The 19,572-nt window shown below is 41.5% G+C and overlaps 1 protein-coding gene across 7 annotated transcripts in view; it reads right to left on the bottom strand.

Annotated features, from left to right (window-relative positions):
• ckap5 (cytoskeleton associated protein 5) overlaps positions 1-19,572 on the bottom strand; it is a 42,068-nt gene that overhangs the window by 7,785 nt on the left and 14,711 nt on the right. For 2 of the 7 annotated variants that reach the window (XM_056387069.1, XM_056387072.1), the window contains exons 11-38: positions 17,516-17,680; positions 13,401-13,529; positions 13,099-13,275; positions 12,831-12,932; positions 11,816-11,926; positions 11,291-11,383; positions 10,403-10,588; positions 10,188-10,282; positions 9,854-10,037; positions 9,545-9,693; positions 8,966-9,140; positions 8,693-8,806; positions 8,140-8,268; positions 7,808-8,002; positions 7,544-7,670; positions 6,728-6,813; positions 6,315-6,425; positions 5,553-5,675; positions 4,485-4,634; positions 4,189-4,392; positions 3,963-4,098; positions 3,669-3,862; positions 3,408-3,580; positions 2,318-2,341; positions 836-1,009; positions 605-725; positions 306-485; positions 10-197 (exon numbers count right to left, since the gene is read on the bottom strand). In XM_056387069.1, coding sequence (XP_056243044.1) covers positions 10-197; positions 306-485; positions 605-725; positions 836-1,009; positions 2,318-2,341; positions 3,408-3,580; positions 3,669-3,862; positions 3,963-4,098; positions 4,189-4,392; positions 4,485-4,634; positions 5,553-5,675; positions 6,315-6,425; positions 6,728-6,813; positions 7,544-7,670; positions 7,808-8,002; positions 8,140-8,268; positions 8,693-8,806; positions 8,966-9,140; positions 9,545-9,693; positions 9,854-10,037; positions 10,188-10,282; positions 10,403-10,588; positions 11,291-11,383; positions 11,816-11,926; positions 12,831-12,932; positions 13,099-13,275; positions 13,401-13,529; positions 17,516-17,680 — 3,995 coding nt within the window. The remainder of the gene's footprint in view (positions 1-9; positions 198-305; positions 486-604; positions 726-835; positions 1,010-2,317; positions 2,342-3,407; positions 3,581-3,668; positions 3,863-3,962; positions 4,099-4,188; positions 4,393-4,484; positions 4,635-5,552; positions 5,676-6,314; positions 6,426-6,727; positions 6,814-7,543; positions 7,671-7,807; positions 8,003-8,139; positions 8,269-8,692; positions 8,807-8,965; positions 9,141-9,544; positions 9,694-9,853; positions 10,038-10,187; positions 10,283-10,402; positions 10,589-11,290; positions 11,384-11,815; positions 11,927-12,830; positions 12,933-13,098; positions 13,276-13,400; positions 13,530-17,515; positions 17,681-19,572) is intronic. The other 5 variants (XM_056387071.1, XM_056387073.1, XM_056387074.1 and 2 more) reach the window with 3 other exon arrangements.

The raw sequence follows: 19,572 nt of genomic DNA, 5'->3' as shown, positions 1-19,572 counted from the left end.
CACACTAACCTGATCATGTTGGTCTGGTCCGACTTCTCCAGGACCCTGATTACCAGCAGGTTGACAGATCTGATGACCTGCTGTCCATCTTCTATGTCCTCCACTCTGCTGTCCAGCATCAGTGTGATCAGACCGTGCATCAGGTCCTTCAACACACCCATGGATGCCTCTCTGGCCAGAGACTCCATAGAGAACAACTGTCGGAGAGGAACAAGAGGAGGTTCATTAGGATGTTAGTGTGTCGCTGTTGTAGTTACAGTTACTGTCATGTCACATTATCAGGGCAGCAGCAGGCAGTTACTCACAGACAGCATGTTTCCTATGATGCAGCTGTACAGTTTGATGATGTCCCTCTTGTCCAGCCGGTCGTCAGCCATGTGTGTGCTATAGATGAGCCTCAGCTGCATGAAGGTGGCAATGAGGAACTGATCAATGTGTCCTGACATGACCTCTGCTTTGTCCTCCTGCCGCAACACCTCATCAATCTGCGGGAGACAAACCACACACGTATGATCTCACTTTGAAGCATGTTAACGACAGGGTATCATGACAAAGTGAAAAGAATGGGTTAGATCACACCACTGTATATATGTATGTGTTATACCTGTGCCAGTGCCTGTATGCTGGTGTTAATATCTCCACTCGCCACCTGAGAAATGACGAAGTTGATGGTGGAGGCCGTGCTGTTGTGGAGGTCATCAAAGTGTGGAGAGACAGAATGCATCCTTTCAAAACAAAAGCACAAACAACATTAACCACATAAAATATTCATGCGTGTTCTTTATGTTATACGTGTCAGTATCTGTCGGACTTTGTCAGTTGTGAGGGTGTTTACTTGGGTTCGGGGATCATGATGGGCTCCAGCAGCTCGTCCAGCTTGTGTTGGACAAGGTCCGGAAGCTCACACACTCTGCCCTGGTCCATCTCGATCATGTCCAAATCTAACTGGAACTCCTTGGGGATGGAGGGGTGGGAGGACTCACTGTGCTGGGTGTTCTGACGGGCTTGGCTAGATGGAGGTAGGGAGGGGAGAGATTGGAGGATAGATGGTGGAGAAGGACAGAGTATTTAGTCTAGTGTATCAATCAGTGCCTTTCAGCTCCAGGTCTGACTGACACAAGCTTTTATTTTTTCGTTTGAGAATATATGTGAGGGTGAGGATGTTTGTGACAGTCCTCAGTCTAATGCGAAGGTCATTTAATGTTTGACTTTGTGATCGTCATATGGCAAAAAAGGAGAAACATTTTATAACAATCAATTACATTTTTTAAAAGCATATTTTATGCATTTAGGCTTTAAAAACCATCAATATCCACACTTTGAAATAGTCAAACATTAAGGGGAGAAGATGGCATCAGTAATAAAGCTGTTTGGGAGAACCTAAGATTTAAAGTTTGTGAATAGTCTGATCTTTTCCAAATTACTGGACTGTCAGGACTGGAGCCGATCAGCACTGATCAAAAACCAACATTTAACATTTTTATTGTTTAGAAAAGTGAAAAAAAACAAAACAAAACAAAACGAACAAAAAAAAAAAAAACACTGAACATGTGCCTCAACAACTGGAATAAATTAAAACTATTGGCCACGATAATGATCAATAATTAGTCAAAAACCAACTGATGGTGCTATATAACCTGAGCAAATGAGATATTTGTATTCATTTGTTTTAAATTTGCTGCTGCTTCACCTGTCGTCATTTAACCACTGGTCAAACAAATCTCTAAAGACCCAACATCATTTCTTCACACGACTAAATAAGCAGAGCAATTAAAGCAAACACATTCGAGTCTCACTGAAAAAGGCTGTTGCTACAAATGTCTTTTCCAAGCAGAAAAAAAGAAACTGCGTCATCATCAGCTTTTCTTCATGAATGAGCTGATCCAGAATCTGAGTTTGTTCACTTCACTACAGCCACTGGTTCCATTTAAAGAGGAGATCCAACAATTTTCCCAGCATACATTGCACGGACATACCTGTTATGTTTATATAAAAGCCAGTCTGACTGTCCCTGTATTTGTAGCTGGCATGATTGTGTAAGACCTAATTTCCACATACCATATAAACAAAATTCACAAGTAAGACAAAAGGGTGATGAGGGAAGAATGAACCTTATTTAAAGTGACAGCAGCACATGTAGATCATTAGTCTGGTGAGGAACAAGGTTAGACCCTTATTCCCCACCATGTGAAGAAGCTCAACTAACACAAGCTTTTCTGATAATTATTAAGAATGATGAATAGTAGATTGCATTCAGAGGAATTATTACCATGACAAAAGAAAAGAGGGAAGAGGAGGAGGAGGAAGAGGTACTCACATCCTATACGTGCGATACATTATTCTGCTCCAAAAAGAAGGCAGGCAGGCAGAGCAGAGAAGGGAGGAAATCACACAGGAAGAAAGATGAGGGGTTAAGAGATAGACGGACAGCTGGCCACCAGCCAGCCAGAGACGCATACACTGAGGTTGGTCTCACAGACAGTGAGGAGGATTATTTTATTTCCCAATTTTACTTTAAAATGAAATGTGTCTGTGAGAGCAACCCGACATGCAATGACTCAGTAAAACAGGGTGAGAAGAGAAGGACAGATTAGTCGTGAACAAAACAAACATTAAAAAGATTTATGGTAAAAATGTAACTACAGTCAAGACACAAGAGTCGACAGCATGTAGAAGTCTGTTATGGATCTGACAGATTAAAGAGGAGGCTGGTTGACAGAATGGAAACATGCTCATGAAGAACAGCTGGAGAAACTGGGGTTTAAGACATTTCACACAAGATATTTTGCTTCACGCTGAAATTCAATTCAAAAACTGCCCTCATTTGTTACAAAAACTGATGGAAAAGTGTTTACAAAGAGATTTGTTATCACTTTGACAAAATAGATTTCTGGTAATCACTGTTGATCAGTAATCATATCCATTTGATGACTGATTACGATGCTTGTTGTACATTATTGTTGATTTAGAATAAAAAAAAAAGGACTGAAATTGAAGCAAAAACTGAATTAACTGGTGTTGCTTTCCGCCTCTGGAGACAGCTGCTGGTGAGTAAAAGGATTGAAGTTTGATTCTGAACTTGCAACGTTTCTTCTAGACTGGTAAGTAAACAGCTGTTAAAGCCAACGCTGGCTATGTAGCAATAGCAAAACTTACAAATGGATCCTTTAATTGTCTTATTTTTAGTTTGTATGCATCATGTTTTTGTCATATATGCTATATATTGAATGAATCACATTGATCAATTGCATCACTTTAGGATTTAACTGCTATAATTTACTACATAGCACTCTGAATTTTTGTTCCTCAAAATCATATATTTTGTGATGAGCACATTATCGGCCTCCTCACTGGTTTCTATTCAGCTAGGCTTCATATCCCACAGCCCTGAGTCAGAGGTGACCTACTTGAGTTTGTTGGGGTCCTCCTGTGCAGGCTTGCGGAGGAAGGTGGCATTGGGGTTGGTTGGGTGCTCTTTCTGGGACCTCTCTGTCGCACTCTGCTTAGCAGGAGCAGCAGGAGTCTTCTTGGCTGAACGCTTGATTCTCTCCTCCAGCATGCTCATCTCTTTCTCTGACAGCTGGAAAAGACGGGAATGAATAATGAAAAATTGTACAGAGCAAGTTTTGGGATTGATTAAAGAATGAAAAGGCTGATTTCTATCTTACATTTCCTATTAGTTTGTAAACTTGATCCCCACAGACGTTATACACAGCCACCACAGTGTTCAGAGCGGCATTGCGGACAGATGTGTCTCTGTCACCGATGTGAACGGCAATCTCCTTCAGAGACTTGGCTGGAGTCGGCTGGCATACATTCATCCCATAGCCCTCTATCAAACAACCCAACTCCTCCAGACATTCTGAGGACAGGGAGGACACCACAGTAACAGGTTAGAACATGTCTCCTCCAACATTTGTCCATCCGACATTTGTGCAGCTTTATGCCAGTTAGAGACATACCAGCTCTTTGTTTGGAGTTCTTGGATTTGGTTCCATCCATAAGGAAAGGAAAGACCTTGGATGCTGGGTAAACCTTACACAGCATGGTCAGTATGGCCCGCACATCTTTGCGAACCACATCCTTTGACTCTCCAACCTGAGGACGAGAGAGATGAATCTGAGCATACAAAACAAAACAAACAACCTTCACAGTGGCCTGTTTTACCACTGAGCGATGTGTGCTCACCTTGAGTATAAGGTAGGGGACGAAGGATGTGGCCTCGTACTCGGTCAGGTGGTAGTTCTCCCTGTTCAACATGGCAAACAGCAGCTTTAGATATTCCAGCACCTTCATCAGGACTGTGGTGTTGGTGTCAAAGAACCGCAGGGTGAACCACTTCAGAATCAGGTCCAGACAGCCGATAGTGGCTTCGCTCTCACTCTCCAACCTCTGTTAAATACAAACACACATACAAACTTTATTACCTAAGTAAATCGACTCCTACAACACAACCCCCTTATATGAATATAATCAACCGTTACCTCAATCATGACTCCTATGGCCTTAACGTGTCTCTGGAAGTCAAGGTGATAAAGTTCGTCCTGCAGCCACTTAGCAAAGCAGGTGGACATCTGAGTCTTCAGCTGCTCCACATACTCATCTCGAGGAGTAATGAAGTTCCATTTCAGAATCTACAGTTCAAAAGAAACAGAATTTCTGCTCAGATTTTGTGATATTCGACTTCAGTAGCCAGAGGCCGGCCAGCCTGACAAGGTCATTTCTAATCAGGCCAACAGTTTTTTCAGTGGCCTCAGACTGAAGTCTACCTTGTATCAAAATGACTTAGGTGTTGTCATTTTTCATGAGCTTTTTTTTCAACAGATATTTTTGGTTTATAAGTACTCAACATTATTACTCATGTTTTCTTCAATACACCTTAGTTACATTTAGGAGAATTATATTTTTCATGGCCTCTGTACAGTTACAGTACAAACAAAGAGCTGCTGCTCCACACTAAACTCATTTAACCTACATAACGCGTTTTAATGGTGTTGTTCTTCGTCTGTAATGTAACATCACATTTCCACACAGTCAGAGAAATAAGTGTGTCCTGGTCATAGTTGAGTTATCCAAATTGACTCCATAATCTATAATTACAATTATGAAGTAAATTTAATTATAATGATGCACATAAAAGGGTTACAAATAATGTCAGACTGTTTCTACTGCTGAAGCAGAGAGGAGAAGACAAGCTGCAGTGTTTCCCCTACAACTGAATAGACGGAAGCAGCTGACAGAGCCTAAGTCCACAAAAGAACAGTGGCAAGTTCTCAAAGATGTTTGGAACAAACTATCTGCCGAGTACCAAGAAAAACTGCACAAGTGCAGAATTGGAGTATTGGTGCCATTTTAAAAAGGCAAAGGATGATTTAGGATTGGTTTTTTACTACACTTTGAAGTTAATCGATTAAGTATTCAAGTATTAAAATTTCATTTTAATCTTGTTTTATTTGCAAATCACTATACCATGCTGGATTGTTTTGCTACAGTGTGTAACAGTTGCTGCATTAAGCTACTGGATGATAACATGTTTTCAGTCAGTCACTTACCTTCAGTTGCTTCTCCTCTTTGATCCTCTGTTCCTTAGCGTTGGGGATGAGTGTGAAGATTGGACCAGACTTATCTTCATCATCCTTCATGCCTTTGGCTGGAGGCTTCTTAGCAGCTGCACCCTGAGAAGAAGGCAACATCACAGTGTGAGAGAGAGAGTGCGTGAACCACTGTGCTCTGAGGATGTGTACTACTTATTATATGTAATCATGTTGTGTGTCAGTGACAGACAGTAAGAGTAGAAACAGGAAACGAAGGGGTGTTACGCTGAAAAGATCTCAGTGCAGGTTAAACAGTGTTGAAAACACTGATGTGATATTATTCCAAAACATGTCACAGACAAATTCATGCAGTGGAGTAACCTGAACCACCGAAGTGACGAGTCACCTCTCAGTTTGTGCTCCCTTTCTCTAAGCATGCATAAACTAAACAACTACTGAATCTCCTGTCAGCATCTTGTTACATGTTAAAGCTTTAAACAGATTTCACCTCACAAATGCAAGTCTATGTGCATTTTATTATACACTTGTATATTCAGTGGCAGTATTAGTGATTCGAGAAACACAGGATTAGACTGAGCCGAGGTCGGACCAGGTCAAGGCAGAGAGAAGCTGGCCGAGGGGTTAACAACTGTCGAGTGTCCACTGAGAAACTCTGTCCACGTTAGCTGCTCATTAGCTTTAATAAGCAGCAGCATGGAGACGAAGAGTGAAGAGATTCTAGACTGAGTTTCATCACAAGGACACCTGTTACACATCTACCTGTTGGCTGCCAGCAGCAGCCTTGCCTTTGCTGGGGGGCTTTTTACTAGCATTACTGTCCTTGTCCTTGGAGGAAGGGGGAGGGACAGGTTCCTCGGGAGGGGAGGGAGGCTGGGTGAATAGAAAAACATCAGTGTTTACACTTCACTGACAGGAAACGACAAAAAAAGGAAACGTACATGCCTGATATGCAAAACCACTGACAACAACTCGAGTACAAACGGTGATGTGTGTCTACAAATTTAATACCACACAGGCAGTGGGGTCAGCCTGGAGCGAAATTCTTTTCTGTTTTGGTTGGACAGTCATTAACAGATTTATTAAGTTTAACAAAAAAAAAAAAAAAAAAAAATCAAACGTTCTCTGTGTGCACACTGAAACATATAAACAGGACTTGATCTAGATGGACATACCTTCTTAGCAGCCACTCCTCCTCGGACCTTCTTCACTTCAGGTTTACTGTCAACAAAGTCCTCGCTAGCTGGCTGAGACCTTGAGGCTGCAGAGGACAGACAGGTCAAACTCTCTCCAATGTATCAATATAGCATATTTATTAAGCAATCACTAAGCAGACTATCAAAGCATTTGACAGCAAAAACTGCATTTGTTTTCCAGTTTGTGCTGGAAATGGACTTCAGTTATACAGCACCTAAGTTGCCTCTCTCTCACATACAAACTCGCACACTGATGGCAGCGGGTTACCATGCTAGGTACTAGCCTAATCAACAGGAGTCTTGCTCAAGGACACTGATATGTGAACAGGAGGACCCAGTGATCAAACTTCCAACCCTGTGATTAGTGGCTCCACCTCGTACACGAACACACACACACGGCAACCAGGTAGATTTAGATGGCATTATACAGATTGGAAAATTGGACCCAATTTTCAAATCTGATTAGAACATGACTTAATAATAATAATAATAATAATAATAACAATAATAATAAGTCGCATGATAAAAGCAAAAAAGGTCACCAGTAACTAAAAATAAGGCCTGCAAATCTTTGCTAATAAAAAAAAAAAAAAAAAAAAGAGCAAGGTGAGATGAAGGGATGTACATGTGTGGACGTTTAGAGAATATTTAATATTACATTTTGTCAAATGGGACTCTAGCTGTCAGAATTCACTCCTAGTCTGTACATTATATGAAAAACTACCACTAAGTAGCACAGACGTGGTTCGACAATCTGTTTTAATGTGAGACTGTTCACTGTGATGTCACACACACCTGAAGCAGCTCTGCTCGGCTCTGCAGAGCCTTTTCCCCCTCCAGCTTTGGCAGGAGCAGCAGGTTTGGCTGGCATCACTGTTCTGGCTTTTTCCAACATGGCCATCACCTGATCCTTGGACGCAGACTGGCGGGAGATGAGGACAATAATTGCAAACAACACAGCTGTAAATCTGAAGCTGCCACTGTGAGCAATTAGACTCTGCAAACGTTTATTAAAAAGCAATAAGTTGTTAGTCATAGTGAACTAAATCAGTTCAGTACTTTGAGTTTCCCAGTAGCCTTGGCCATTTTGTCATAGCCCAGGTGCATCATGAAGGTGGGCAGGGCATCCTGAGCTTTCTTCCTCACATCTCCATTTCTGTCTTCCAGACAGGCATAAAGCTGAGGGACACACAACGACAGATCCCCAGGTACTGTCCTCAGAGTGGGCAGCTTCTCTGATAACCAACCAAGCACCTGTGAGATGAAGAAAGTTTTATGTGTGTGATCTGCATCATGTGTACAATGATTCAGCTCAGGAACATTTACACCTGAATTTATAAATTGTCTCCAGAAGGTACAAGACAGAACAGAGAGTGTGTGTGTCTGTGTACCTCCTGTCTCAGGAAGGGATTCTCTCTCTTCAGCTCTTCTGACAGGTCTTCTCCCTCCAACCATTCCTTCATCCCAGTCTGCTCCACCCAGGCCTGCAGAGTGGTCATGGCAGCCGCCCTGACATTGGCCTTCAGACAGAGACATGTCCATCATCACCACATATTCAGGGACTTGACTCGGTTCCCAAATCGACAGATTTCCATATTCTCATGCCTCCTCTAACTCATTTACTATTTTCTGATTATAAAAAGTTTGGACATTTCCAAAATGCACATCACAGTATTTTGATTCGTTTATTTTGTATCATTATGTTTTAGATCTGTTTTCTTCTGTTGATATTTACAGTGTATTTTGTTCTGATGTGTTTCTTTTAACTTTCTTGTAATTAAATCAAATCAATTTGCTAAATTAATAAATTAATGAAGAAATAAATGTGGACACTGAACAAAGTAAGATGGAATGGCCCTTTAAAGAACTACACTGCCATTGCTGCTGAATGTGGAAACAAAGATGTGTGTTACTGGGGGTGTGTTTGTGATTTGTGCCCAGTACCTTGCTGTCTCCAAGAACAGTGATGATGGGGATTCCCAGTGCTTTAACATGGTGCTTAAGTCCAGGTCCCATGGCTGTAGCCAGCTGCTGCAGGATAGTCAGGGTCTGCTGGACCTGGAGACCATGCACACGATGATCATTTTACATGTTGTTTCATGTTAAACAAAGCTGTGCTGGTGAAAACAGTCTGTGGTGCAGTGACAGCTTTTGGAGCCAGAACAAAAGTTGAGGTTAGAATCTGTATAAGCAGGAAAGACCTGATCTCTTACTAACCAGGATCTTGTTGGAATCACTGAGTCGACCTTTCAGGGTCAGAGGCAGATCTCCGATGTTGGCTGTGATGAACTTGGCGTCTGATATTATGGCTGCAGCCTCATCCAGACCCTCCTTCCTGATCTTCCAGTTCTTATCCCCAATTTTAGACACCAGATCAGATGTGATCTTGTCACTTAAAGACAGGAGGGAAGAGACACATGAGAAGCGATAGGAGAGAAAACAGGTACAGTATTTATGTCAGGATTTTCTGCATCAACTCCAGGGTGTGTGTGTGTGTGTGTGTGTGTGTGTGTGTGAGATGATTAATGAGTGCTTGTGTTTTCTTAGACATATGTACATATTCTCATTATAAATGGCACTGGTTATTGTAAATATCTGGGTACAACTTCAGTACTGAGGTATGTTGAGTATCACATCACTAATGATTTTCTTTGCAAAATGTTCAATGTTCAAATAGTGGTATTATATTAGATACTCATACTAAAAAATGGTTTTAGTTGAGCTTTTATTTCACAGATTTAAGCATTAAAATTAGTCAGTGTAGGTCGACAAAGAGGCTTTGTCTTTTCTGGTTACCCGATATCTGTTCTGGGTAGTAAGTCCATGATGTCCTGTCCTCCTCCTCCTCCTCCATCTTCTTCCTGCTCCTCTCCGACATCACCCTCCTCCTCCGCTGCTGCCTTCTTGGTGAATCTGACTGGAGCTGGTGGAGACTGGCCTTGCATCTTTGAGGATGATACACATACATAAAGATCTCTTATTTTCCCTCTCATGGGTCATACACTGTAGCAAACCAGTTGTCAGGATGACCAAGTAGTGAGGTGACCATAAGATGATTTTAAGTCTTAATTAACATATTCTCTGATCCACCTGGAAAGTGCTTACCTTTTCAAATTCAGCATCGATCTGTGCGAGGAGGGCAGGCTTCTCATCTTCAAAGAACATGCGCAGAGGAGCTCCCATGTAGAGGTACATGACTCCCAGCAGGCTGATGGCTGCTGTCCGGACAGCAGGGTTAGTCGCTCCCAGAGCCGTCTTCACATTGTTGATGAAAGCCTTCACATTGATACTGGAGAGAGATGGAGAAGGTCAAAAAGGTCAACAGACACCCTTAAGGTGCTGTAATATCTTTTGTGTTTCTTCTTAAGCCAAAACACTGAATTGACTTTTTTAATGCTCTGATATAATAATGAGTGTTGAAATAAAGACTGGAAATTACCCAGCAAAGCCAAACTCCTTCATGGCATTAGCCAGCCAGTTGAGAGACTCTGCCTGGTTCTTGGGATTCTTCTGTGCAAATACCATAGAGACAACCTGACAAAACACAAACCTTGTAAATACAGCATGTTCATTCTCATCATCACTATCAACCAACTTTCTTTTCAAGTTCTATGAGGGCAACTCTTCTAATGTTCCGAGAAATTGTTTAAGAACCTGTTCTGCAGTCCACGGCAGTGAGCAGGCCTGTCCAATAGCCGTCAGTCCTTCTTTTGCATTTCCACCACATTTGATGTCTCCGACCTTATCCACCAAGCCATCCAAAACCACGCCGGCCGATGTCTTTGAAAACGTTCCTCTCTGAGCTATTAGAGCCACAATGTGTAGCTTCATCTGCATCACCTACACAAAGAGAGGAGACCACCATCATAAGCTTTTATTTCTGCTCTGAGGAGCAGACAACACATCCCTTATTTTAAACTTGTTCGAAATTGGACAAACGAAAGAACCAACTGAAGTGTATTAGTCCTGAATTATAGATTTTGTTTACCGAATCAGCATCTGCTTAAAAACAGCTAAATTGTGTTTATTGTAGGTGTGATTAAAAGCTTTCTTCATTCATTTGACCCGTTATTTGACCCTTTCATCTGTATCATGGATGTTATCATGGGAGAGCCCGACATCTTTCAGCTACAACTAATTTTAATCATCAATTCTATTTAGCATCTGCACTTATAAATCATGTCTACACATTCAAAGATATTCTGATCATAACCTGCAGTATTAAAAAATAAATCTACAAAATAGGAATACATGCAGATGCAAACAAGCATAAAGTGACTCATTCCTGAAAGTTGCAAGGGAAAGAGGAAGTGATGGAAACATGGATGCAGTGAAGGGACTGTCTTAATTCTGATTCTAGTCTAGTCATATATGTTTGAGCCAGTAACACTTTCAAAAGAGTTATTATTATTAAGAAGGTCAAACCCGCCAAAATGAAGTATTTTCCTGTAGGGAATGTTACTCTGCAAGTCCAAACAGCTGCTGCCAAATTGCTTCACAGAAATGATCATTTCATTCAGCTGCTGTAACGGAGACAGTTACCTGAAAGTTGGTTTCCTTCCAGCCTGGTTTCTTTGCCAACATCCTGACTAAGGCCTGGCAGGGCATCACCCCCTTATCCATGGTCTCGACAGCCTAGAATCAAACATGAATCTATAGATTATCAATCCTGCATATTATAGTTTGACATGTAGTGACACATCAGCCTTCAACATGTAATGTAGAGTTTCAAGTCCTCTGCACTGAAAACATAAAGGCTGGTGTTCAACCAGTAAGGGATTCTTCAACACTGATATTATCCCAACACTTTTTTTTTTTTTAATATTTCCTTTAGTGCCAAATTGGGCAGCAATTTTGGATTATTTTCATTATCAATTTATCATTTTGTCTATTAAATGTCAGAGAAAAAGAAAAATGCCAGATGTAATAATATTTGACAGCCTAATGTGATGTAATCTGTGACTTTTATATTACAAAGAAAAGCTTCAACTCCTCACATTTTAGAATCTGAAATAAACTAATAATCAAAGCAGGTGCCGACTTATATCAACTAATTACTGCATTTACCCTCTGGAACTCCTCCATACTGGCTAGTCTCTCCTTCCAGTTGGCCGAGTCCAACTGCTGCAGACAGGAACCGGGAAGTACATTTGCTGCCAGCTCCTCACACACCTCAGCCTGATATGAAGACGCGCACACACACACAAACACACACACACACACACACACTCTTAAGTAATCAGAAATTCCAACAGCAATATTTTGTTTGTTCTGAATCCCTCAGAACCATAATAGAAAACCCTCTTCATGGCAGACATTTCGACTTGCACAGGTCGAAACAGTCACAGTAACAATGCCTCCATCCCCTTCACTGTACCAGTACGCCATGTCAGTGAGTGAGCATACACAATACCAGGGCGCTGGAAATGCCTCACCTAAAGGGAATGTAGCCATCATTAATTCTACCTGTGCTTTTCCTGTTTTAACAAGGCACAATGTCAAAAAGTGAAAAGTCTATTCCTAATGGCTGAAAACTAAAACTAAATTAGAAACCTCATTGATTTCCAGAAGGACCATTACTGTGCTGGCCGGAATGCAAGATGTATAACAGAACTTGAAATTTACTTATTCACACACAAAATCAGATGTTTTCTTTCAATGGAGCAGGTACCAGCTTTTGCGTTAAAACAAACAAACAACATTATAGATTGGTTGTAGCCTTAATTTTGCTAAGCAAGTTTCTTCAAGTTTGGCCATTTAGTCCTAAAGGCATTAGGGACGCCAGGTTTAACCTACAGGAGTTTCTGAAGGTACGTCACGTCATACCGTTTGCTAACACAGAAGGAATACATTTCTTTGAGAGAAGATGAGTCAGTAACATACGTTAACTACAAAAATGGACCAGGGACAGAATCATCTATCCAACAGGCAAAGAATGACCTGCGCCACAGAATGTCATTGAGGAGCTTTTGGAGCTCAAGAAAAACATCAGCCAAACTCTGACCGCTCCAATAACTAATGTGAACCATCTTCTCTTCGTATGGTATTGTGACAAACTTTTGTCAAAAGCAAACAGACTTACGGACAGTTCAGTCTCTGTGACTTCTTTATTGTCAGCAGCCTTCTTGGATTTTCCACCACCTCCAGAGGTTGGTTTGCCTTTCTTAGGTGGACCCCCTGATGGCTGCAAAAAAGAGACGCAAAACACTTCAGCTCTAAACTGTTAATGCCACTTTGATATATTTGTTCATATTGTCCATGACCCAGCAAAATTGGGGACAACCAGGTGACAAAACATAATTTTTTTAAATTAATCTTAGTTTTCCATACATGCATTGCTCTGAGCATACCTTGCTGGAAGCAGCACTTTGGGTCTTCTTGGATGGGGCAGAGGATTTGGGTGGAGCTTCAGCAGGGGGAGGAGCTTTAGCTGCAGACTTCTTGTCTGCCAATCCACCACCACCTCCTCCACCTCCTGCACCCTTCCTCCCTCCAGGGAGCTCTACTTTATCAGAACACTCCTTTATCTGTTTTCAAATTAAACAAAAAGGACAGTGCTTAGCAGTTACCGACAGTAAAAATTGGAGCTTACTACTGGTTTTAATTCATCGTAGCGGATGTGGGTTCCATTCATCCTGCCACTGATCCATACCTTATCCAGTTTGAGTTTATCCAAGTCAGTCAAGAAAGGGTTCACAGCTTTCTCTCCCACCACTCTCATGGCCGTCCCCAGAGCTTCAAAGGCAGCGTCACGCACCTCTGGAGCAGAGTCATTCACTTGCTGTGATGGTTAAAGAGAAAAGAACAGGTAATGATTTAAATAATTTCATCAACAGCCTGAAATTTAAGGTAAACACAAGAAACTTGTGCTACAGAAAATGGACCAGACTCAGTGAATAGCTCCCTAAGCTTAATATCCTAAGTCCTATGATAACTATTAATTTAGCTATACAGACTAATGAGCAGTGATAACTAACATGTCTTTGGGGTCATCAGGTGGGAACCTCCTTTCACCAGTGTTTCGTCTAGTTGGTCCCACGACACCTCAAGGAGGCTAGACAGTGATCACTGGCGTCCCAGAGTCACTCCCCTAATGCCAGCCATCACTGCTCCTCACACCACGATTATTTTCTCCTTTATCTTGCCTATGCTACCACAAACAACACTATCATCAACTAGGACTAAACACACTAGCAGATTCAGCAAACAAAAACTCCCCTAAAAAGTTCCGTTCTATTGGACTAGATTTTTTTTTTTTTTGGAAAGTGGCAGCCATTTTGAATGAGGGAGGTAGAGTCAGGGAGAGATGCCTTGTTAAGCTAAACTCTCCTCCACCGGATTAGGCTGTGCTCTACCTTCCCCTACTCCCCCACTCTCCAAGACAATACCACTCACCTAAAACAAACAAATTCACCTAAACAGTCAAAGACACACTACAAACCAATTCAAAACAATACAAACAAACAATACAGGCCAACTCACCTGAACTAACCGCATGGTCTCAAAGAGGCTCACACAGGCCACACCCCCCCACTTAAAAACACTTCCTCACCTGGATTTCTTCCTTGCTTCTCCTAAGAGTCTGTCTATCCTAAGTGCTCCCCCTGCTGGGCCCCCAGCTACCATTACTTCTTCTCATCCAAATCCACTGACTGGATCTTGCTGCCTCATCTGACATGTCCTTTACTATTTTCCTCACACTCTATCCACTTCCTCCTAACTCCCTCACCAAAGAGACAACAGACCTTGCTACAAATCCTCTACATCCTACTTCACCCACTGTCCCTACTTAGCCTGGGCCACTGCCTTAGCACCCCTTAATATTTCCTCCTGTCTACAAACCTGCTCCACAACTAGCTTTCTCTTCTCTTTGGGACCTGCTCTACTCCACACCGGTTTGCCTGGGCCAAGCCCCAAGCCTCCCCGGCCTATTTGGACATTACCCACAATCTCTGTCCATTTTCTCCCCTTGATTGGGTTTGGAACCACCTTACTAACTACTGCATCTTTACTCCCAGATAACAGGAGCTCTATGCTAACCTTGTACATTTAAACTCCTCCACTAGACTAGTTACTGGGAGCTGAAGTATGCCTTTCCCATACAGTGACACCGTACTTAAACATCTAGGAACACCTAGCCACTTCCTAATGTAAAAGCTAACTAATCTTTCCATTTTTTCTGCAGCAGATAATGGAATCTCATATACAGACAGTGGCCACATCAACCTGGGAAATAACCCGAACTGCAGACACCACAACGTCAACTTTCCTGGAAGCCCCGACTTATCTATTCTATCCAGTCCCTCAGCAACATCTTTCCGAAACTGCACTACCTGTTCTCCGTCATTCAAGTCTGCCTTGTACCACCAGGTTTTTACATAATTAATGGAATTTCCTCTTCGTCTATTACAAACTTCCTATCACTTAACTTCCCTTTACTTATTGAGATACTTCTAGACTTACTAGGCTTGATTTTCATACTAGCCCACTTAAAGTTTTTATTAAGTCTCTCAAGTACTCTTTTCATACATGGCACCGTTGTAGTTATCAACGTCATGTCATCCATGTAGGCCCTAATTGGTGTAAGGCGCATCCCATCCTGCCGCCTCTCTCCATCTATAACCCACTTGGAAGCTCTAATGATTACCTCCATCACCATTGTGAATGCCAATGGAGAAATCGTGCACCCTGCCATAATGCCTATTTCTAGCCTCTGCCACCCTGTCGTAAAGCCTGCTGTACTTAAGCATAGTCTAATGTCTTGGAAATACGACCTTACTAAATTAACCACTACTCCAGGCACTCTAAAATAATCAAATGCCTCCCAAATAAGGCTATGTTGCACTGAACCAAACGCATTTGCTAAATCCAAAAATATGACATGCAAGTCTCTTTTCTCTGTCTTGGCTGCTTGAATTTGATGCCAAATCATGGTAGTGTGCTCTAAACACCCTGCGAAACCTGGTATTCCTGCCTTCTGTACTGCAGTATCTATTAAGCTATTCCTTTCTAAATAACTAGTTAATCTCCGTGCAACTACGCTAAAGAAGATCTTCCCCTCTACATTTAGGAGAGAGATCGTTCGAAACTGACTCAGGTCTGAGGATTCCTTCTCCTTTGGAATAAAAACACCTCCTGCGCTACGCCATGCTCTGGGAATAACCTTTTTCTCCCAAACTATTTTTAATTGCCTCCACAAAAACTTTAGGATATCAGGTGCGCTTTTATAAACCCGGTAGGGGACTCCATTTGGCCCTGGGGCCGAAGAAGCCTTTGCACGCCTGACTACCTCCTCAACCTCCTTCCACCTGGGTGGTCTAACATCCATCTCATGATCTATCTTTCCTAATGGTGGCATGTCGGGTGGAAGGCCTACTACTCTATTCTGCTCCAAATCTGAATATGTGTTTCTTAAATACTTTTCCACTTCTAACTTTGTTGCCTTAAGCTGCCCTCCGTTTTCCTGGTTAAACAATCCTCTAACAAACTTGAAAGGGTCCCTGTAAAACGCTGTCCTTACATATTCTTTCCTCTTTCTCTTTTTCCTAAGATATTCAGCCCCTCTAAGTACTGCTAGCCCGCCTCTCAAATCTTCTTGCAACACATTAATTCCCCCCCTTTCTTCCTCTGTTGCCCTTTCCCACTGCTTTCTTAATTGTCTTCTTTCCTTAACTAATTTCTCCATTTCCCTTTGCCTATCTTCTCTAGTCTAGTGCTTGGATTTCCTCCTAGTCTGCTTAAAAGTACTGATAGATCTGTATTGACTGACCCATTCTTTCTTGCTATTTGCCCTTGGCCATTTAACCCTGGTTTTCTGCTCCATATTTCTCTCTCTGGTTGGCCTGTTCACCTCAATATCAGCTGCATCCCCTCTTGTAGTCTCCCCCTCTGTAGCTGTGTTATTGATATCCTTCGAACTGTGGTTTTCTACCTGTCGCTGGACTTCATCCGACTTATTCGATTGACTTCTTAAAAAGTATCGATCGATGCGGCCACACTGCCTTTCCTTTGCGACACATCTCTTCTTCCCTGATGCATTCTAAGGCCTCTAACTGACGTTACTTTCTGCCAGCCACAAGGACAAATCTGGAGCTTATTTCCCTCTAGCCTAACATTTTTATTCTCTCCAACTACGCTTACATCACCCTGAGAACTATTCTGCCCAGCTTTAGTCCTAGAGAATAGGTCCGTACCCCTATCCTTCACTGAGTCGCATATCCAAGTCATAGTCATGTCCATTCCAGTGTCTGTTGCCGTGTAGTTTGCCTGTGGGTCATCTTCAACCCCTGCTCTTGCTGACCCTTGGGGTATTTTCCTTATATCTGACATAGCTTATGCTGGCTGTGACAAAGATGCTAGGCCTCGCCACTGCTACCATGGATTGCTAGCCCATGGCAGCACCCTTGGGATCTTTGTCTCCTGTCAGCTGTCTATACAGGCTGTCACATGGTCTTTCCCTTGTTGTCAGCTGCCCTACTCTGAAACTATCTCACATAGTATCCTACATCTCCCCCTATATGATAATCAGTGTGTCAGAATTGTGCAACAATGTGCTCCTACAGGTTACACAGTACAGTACTTTACTTACTACTCCCTGACAGCAGCACTTTGCTACTTTTTGGTCAGCATTTTAACTTAACTTTATTTTCATGTCAGTCTGATATTGAGATGGTAAACTCTAAGAAACAGGTTTATTATCATGTACAATGTTACCAAAAGAAAAAGATAATAACACTGTTAAGACATTTCCACCCAGGGTTTGTGTACCTTAATGAGAGCAGCACAGAGGGGTTTGAGGATGCTCTTGGGCAGCGTGGCCTGTGTGCAGTGTCTGAAGGAACGAGCTAGAAACAGAGAGGCCTGCTGCTTAATGGAGGGGTTTTTATTGTCCATCACAGCTAGGATGTCCTCCGAGAGGTTCTGGAGAGTGGTCTGGAAAAAGATACATCACATTAAATATGACATTATGAGACTACAGAAAATAACAATCCAACTTAGATTAGGGGCATCTTCTGAAACGCATTAGAGGCTGGTCTGGAGAATCAGTAGAGTGCTCTATAAATAACAACAGTCATGTTAAGTTAGGAATCATTATATGAGGGTTTGCAGCAAACCCTGTAGAGTCATGACAAGCCAACTGAAGAATGATTTTTAAAAAATAATTCTTACTTTAATGAACATTAAAGGGGATTTCACAGCTGGAAAAAGGATTCATCTTTAACTAGGTCATCTTTCTAGTAGATGTGCAATTATTTCCAAATTGAGTGCCTTTATAAGCAAGTAAACCGAAGAGGATTGTACATTTCCTATATTCATCTAAAGTAGATGATCCTACAACAAACAGAATGCATTGCCCACAATGGCTCCCAGGCCACTCCCAGGCCTCCTTTCATGGGTACTTTCCACAGGGCTTTTGCTGTTGGTGTGTGTTTACGGAAGACTTTAGCAGACAAGTTGGCATTGACCAGCACTTTATTTTTTTGCTGAAGCAAACCAACCGCTCCTGCCAAGAAACCATGATCGGCAGCAGAGAAAACTTACAAATAGCCCCTTCAAGATATGTTCTCTTCAGGGCAGTCCATACCAAGAATGATAACTACCACAACTATAATGACAACAGTGGTGAACAATATCGTTGGGATCACTTTCAGAGTGATTTTATAAACGATAGAAACATCAGCAGCCAATCAAGACACACCCAAATTTACATGGTGTCATTCTCAATGCTTCGCTTTAACAAAATAAAATAACTAATATATGAACCACAGCAGTTAGGAAGACTAAGGTGTAATTGTTCCACACAGGAGTATGGATTAGTAAAACTTTGAATATATTTTCTATCAGCAATAAAATTAACTTATTGAAATAAACAACATCTCTCTCTCTATCTGCTCATCTCCGTGGTGCTGAAAGACGCACCACATCACATCTATGCTGCTTATTGCTCAGTGTGGATGCTCACGGTGGTATAGATATTGTTGTCGTTACCATTCGTGGTGTGTGAAAAGAGGCAGAATCATGTTGAGTGGATAATCCCTTTTAATTTTGTAATACCCCGATATAATACCTAACACCTCCTAATAACCTCTAACCAGCTAACATGCCTAACTCGCACTTAATGTGCACTTCTTTACCTGATCCCCATGTACTTTCTATTGCATTCTCTAAGGCCTTCTACTGTAGCACTTTAGTGATGTCCCTAACTTATAAAAATCACTTTGCATAAATATAATCATCTGCCAAATGAGTAAATGTAAATTATCAGCATTCTAAGACTAGGGACTTTAGGCATCATTTAAGAAGGACTTAGTGGTGAATTTAAGAAAATGCTGGTGCAGCTGCAGCTAAGTCTGTTAAGTCCTTCCTATGTTCTTAATTACCAGCTATTTTTAAATTAGTAATTTGCAAAATTGAGTTTCACCATTTAAACTTAAGCAATGTCTTTGCATATTGCTAAATCTTTACTACTTGACATCTGTTGTGCCATCCAAACAGCAATCAAATAGCAGCAAGTTTATATAATTTATAAAAATGGTTCATATATTAGCAAGTTAACTTTATTTTTGTCACTTAGTTCAATATGCTCTGCAATAGTTAAACCTGGCAGTGACTGAACTTAAAATGTGTAGAGAATCAGTTGTTACTTAATATTTAATTTATTGACCAGAAATGTTTCTGCAGAACATTATGATATCACAGTTAAGATGACCTTTGACCATTTGCATATAAAATGTCATCACTTCCTTTTATTCTATTAGACATTTGTGTTAAATTGTATCATAATTAGCATGTGATATGTGCATAAACATTTTGTGAGGTCACAG

The sequence above is a fragment of the Seriola aureovittata genome, chromosome 10, assembly GCF_021018895.1.
Source record: "Seriola aureovittata isolate HTS-2021-v1 ecotype China chromosome 10, ASM2101889v1, whole genome shotgun sequence".
In the NCBI taxonomy this organism is placed as follows: Eukaryota; Metazoa; Chordata; class Actinopteri; order Carangiformes; family Carangidae; genus Seriola; species Seriola aureovittata.
The sequence above is the reverse complement of the archived record's forward strand: the minus strand, read 5'-3'. Positions and strand labels throughout refer to the sequence as shown.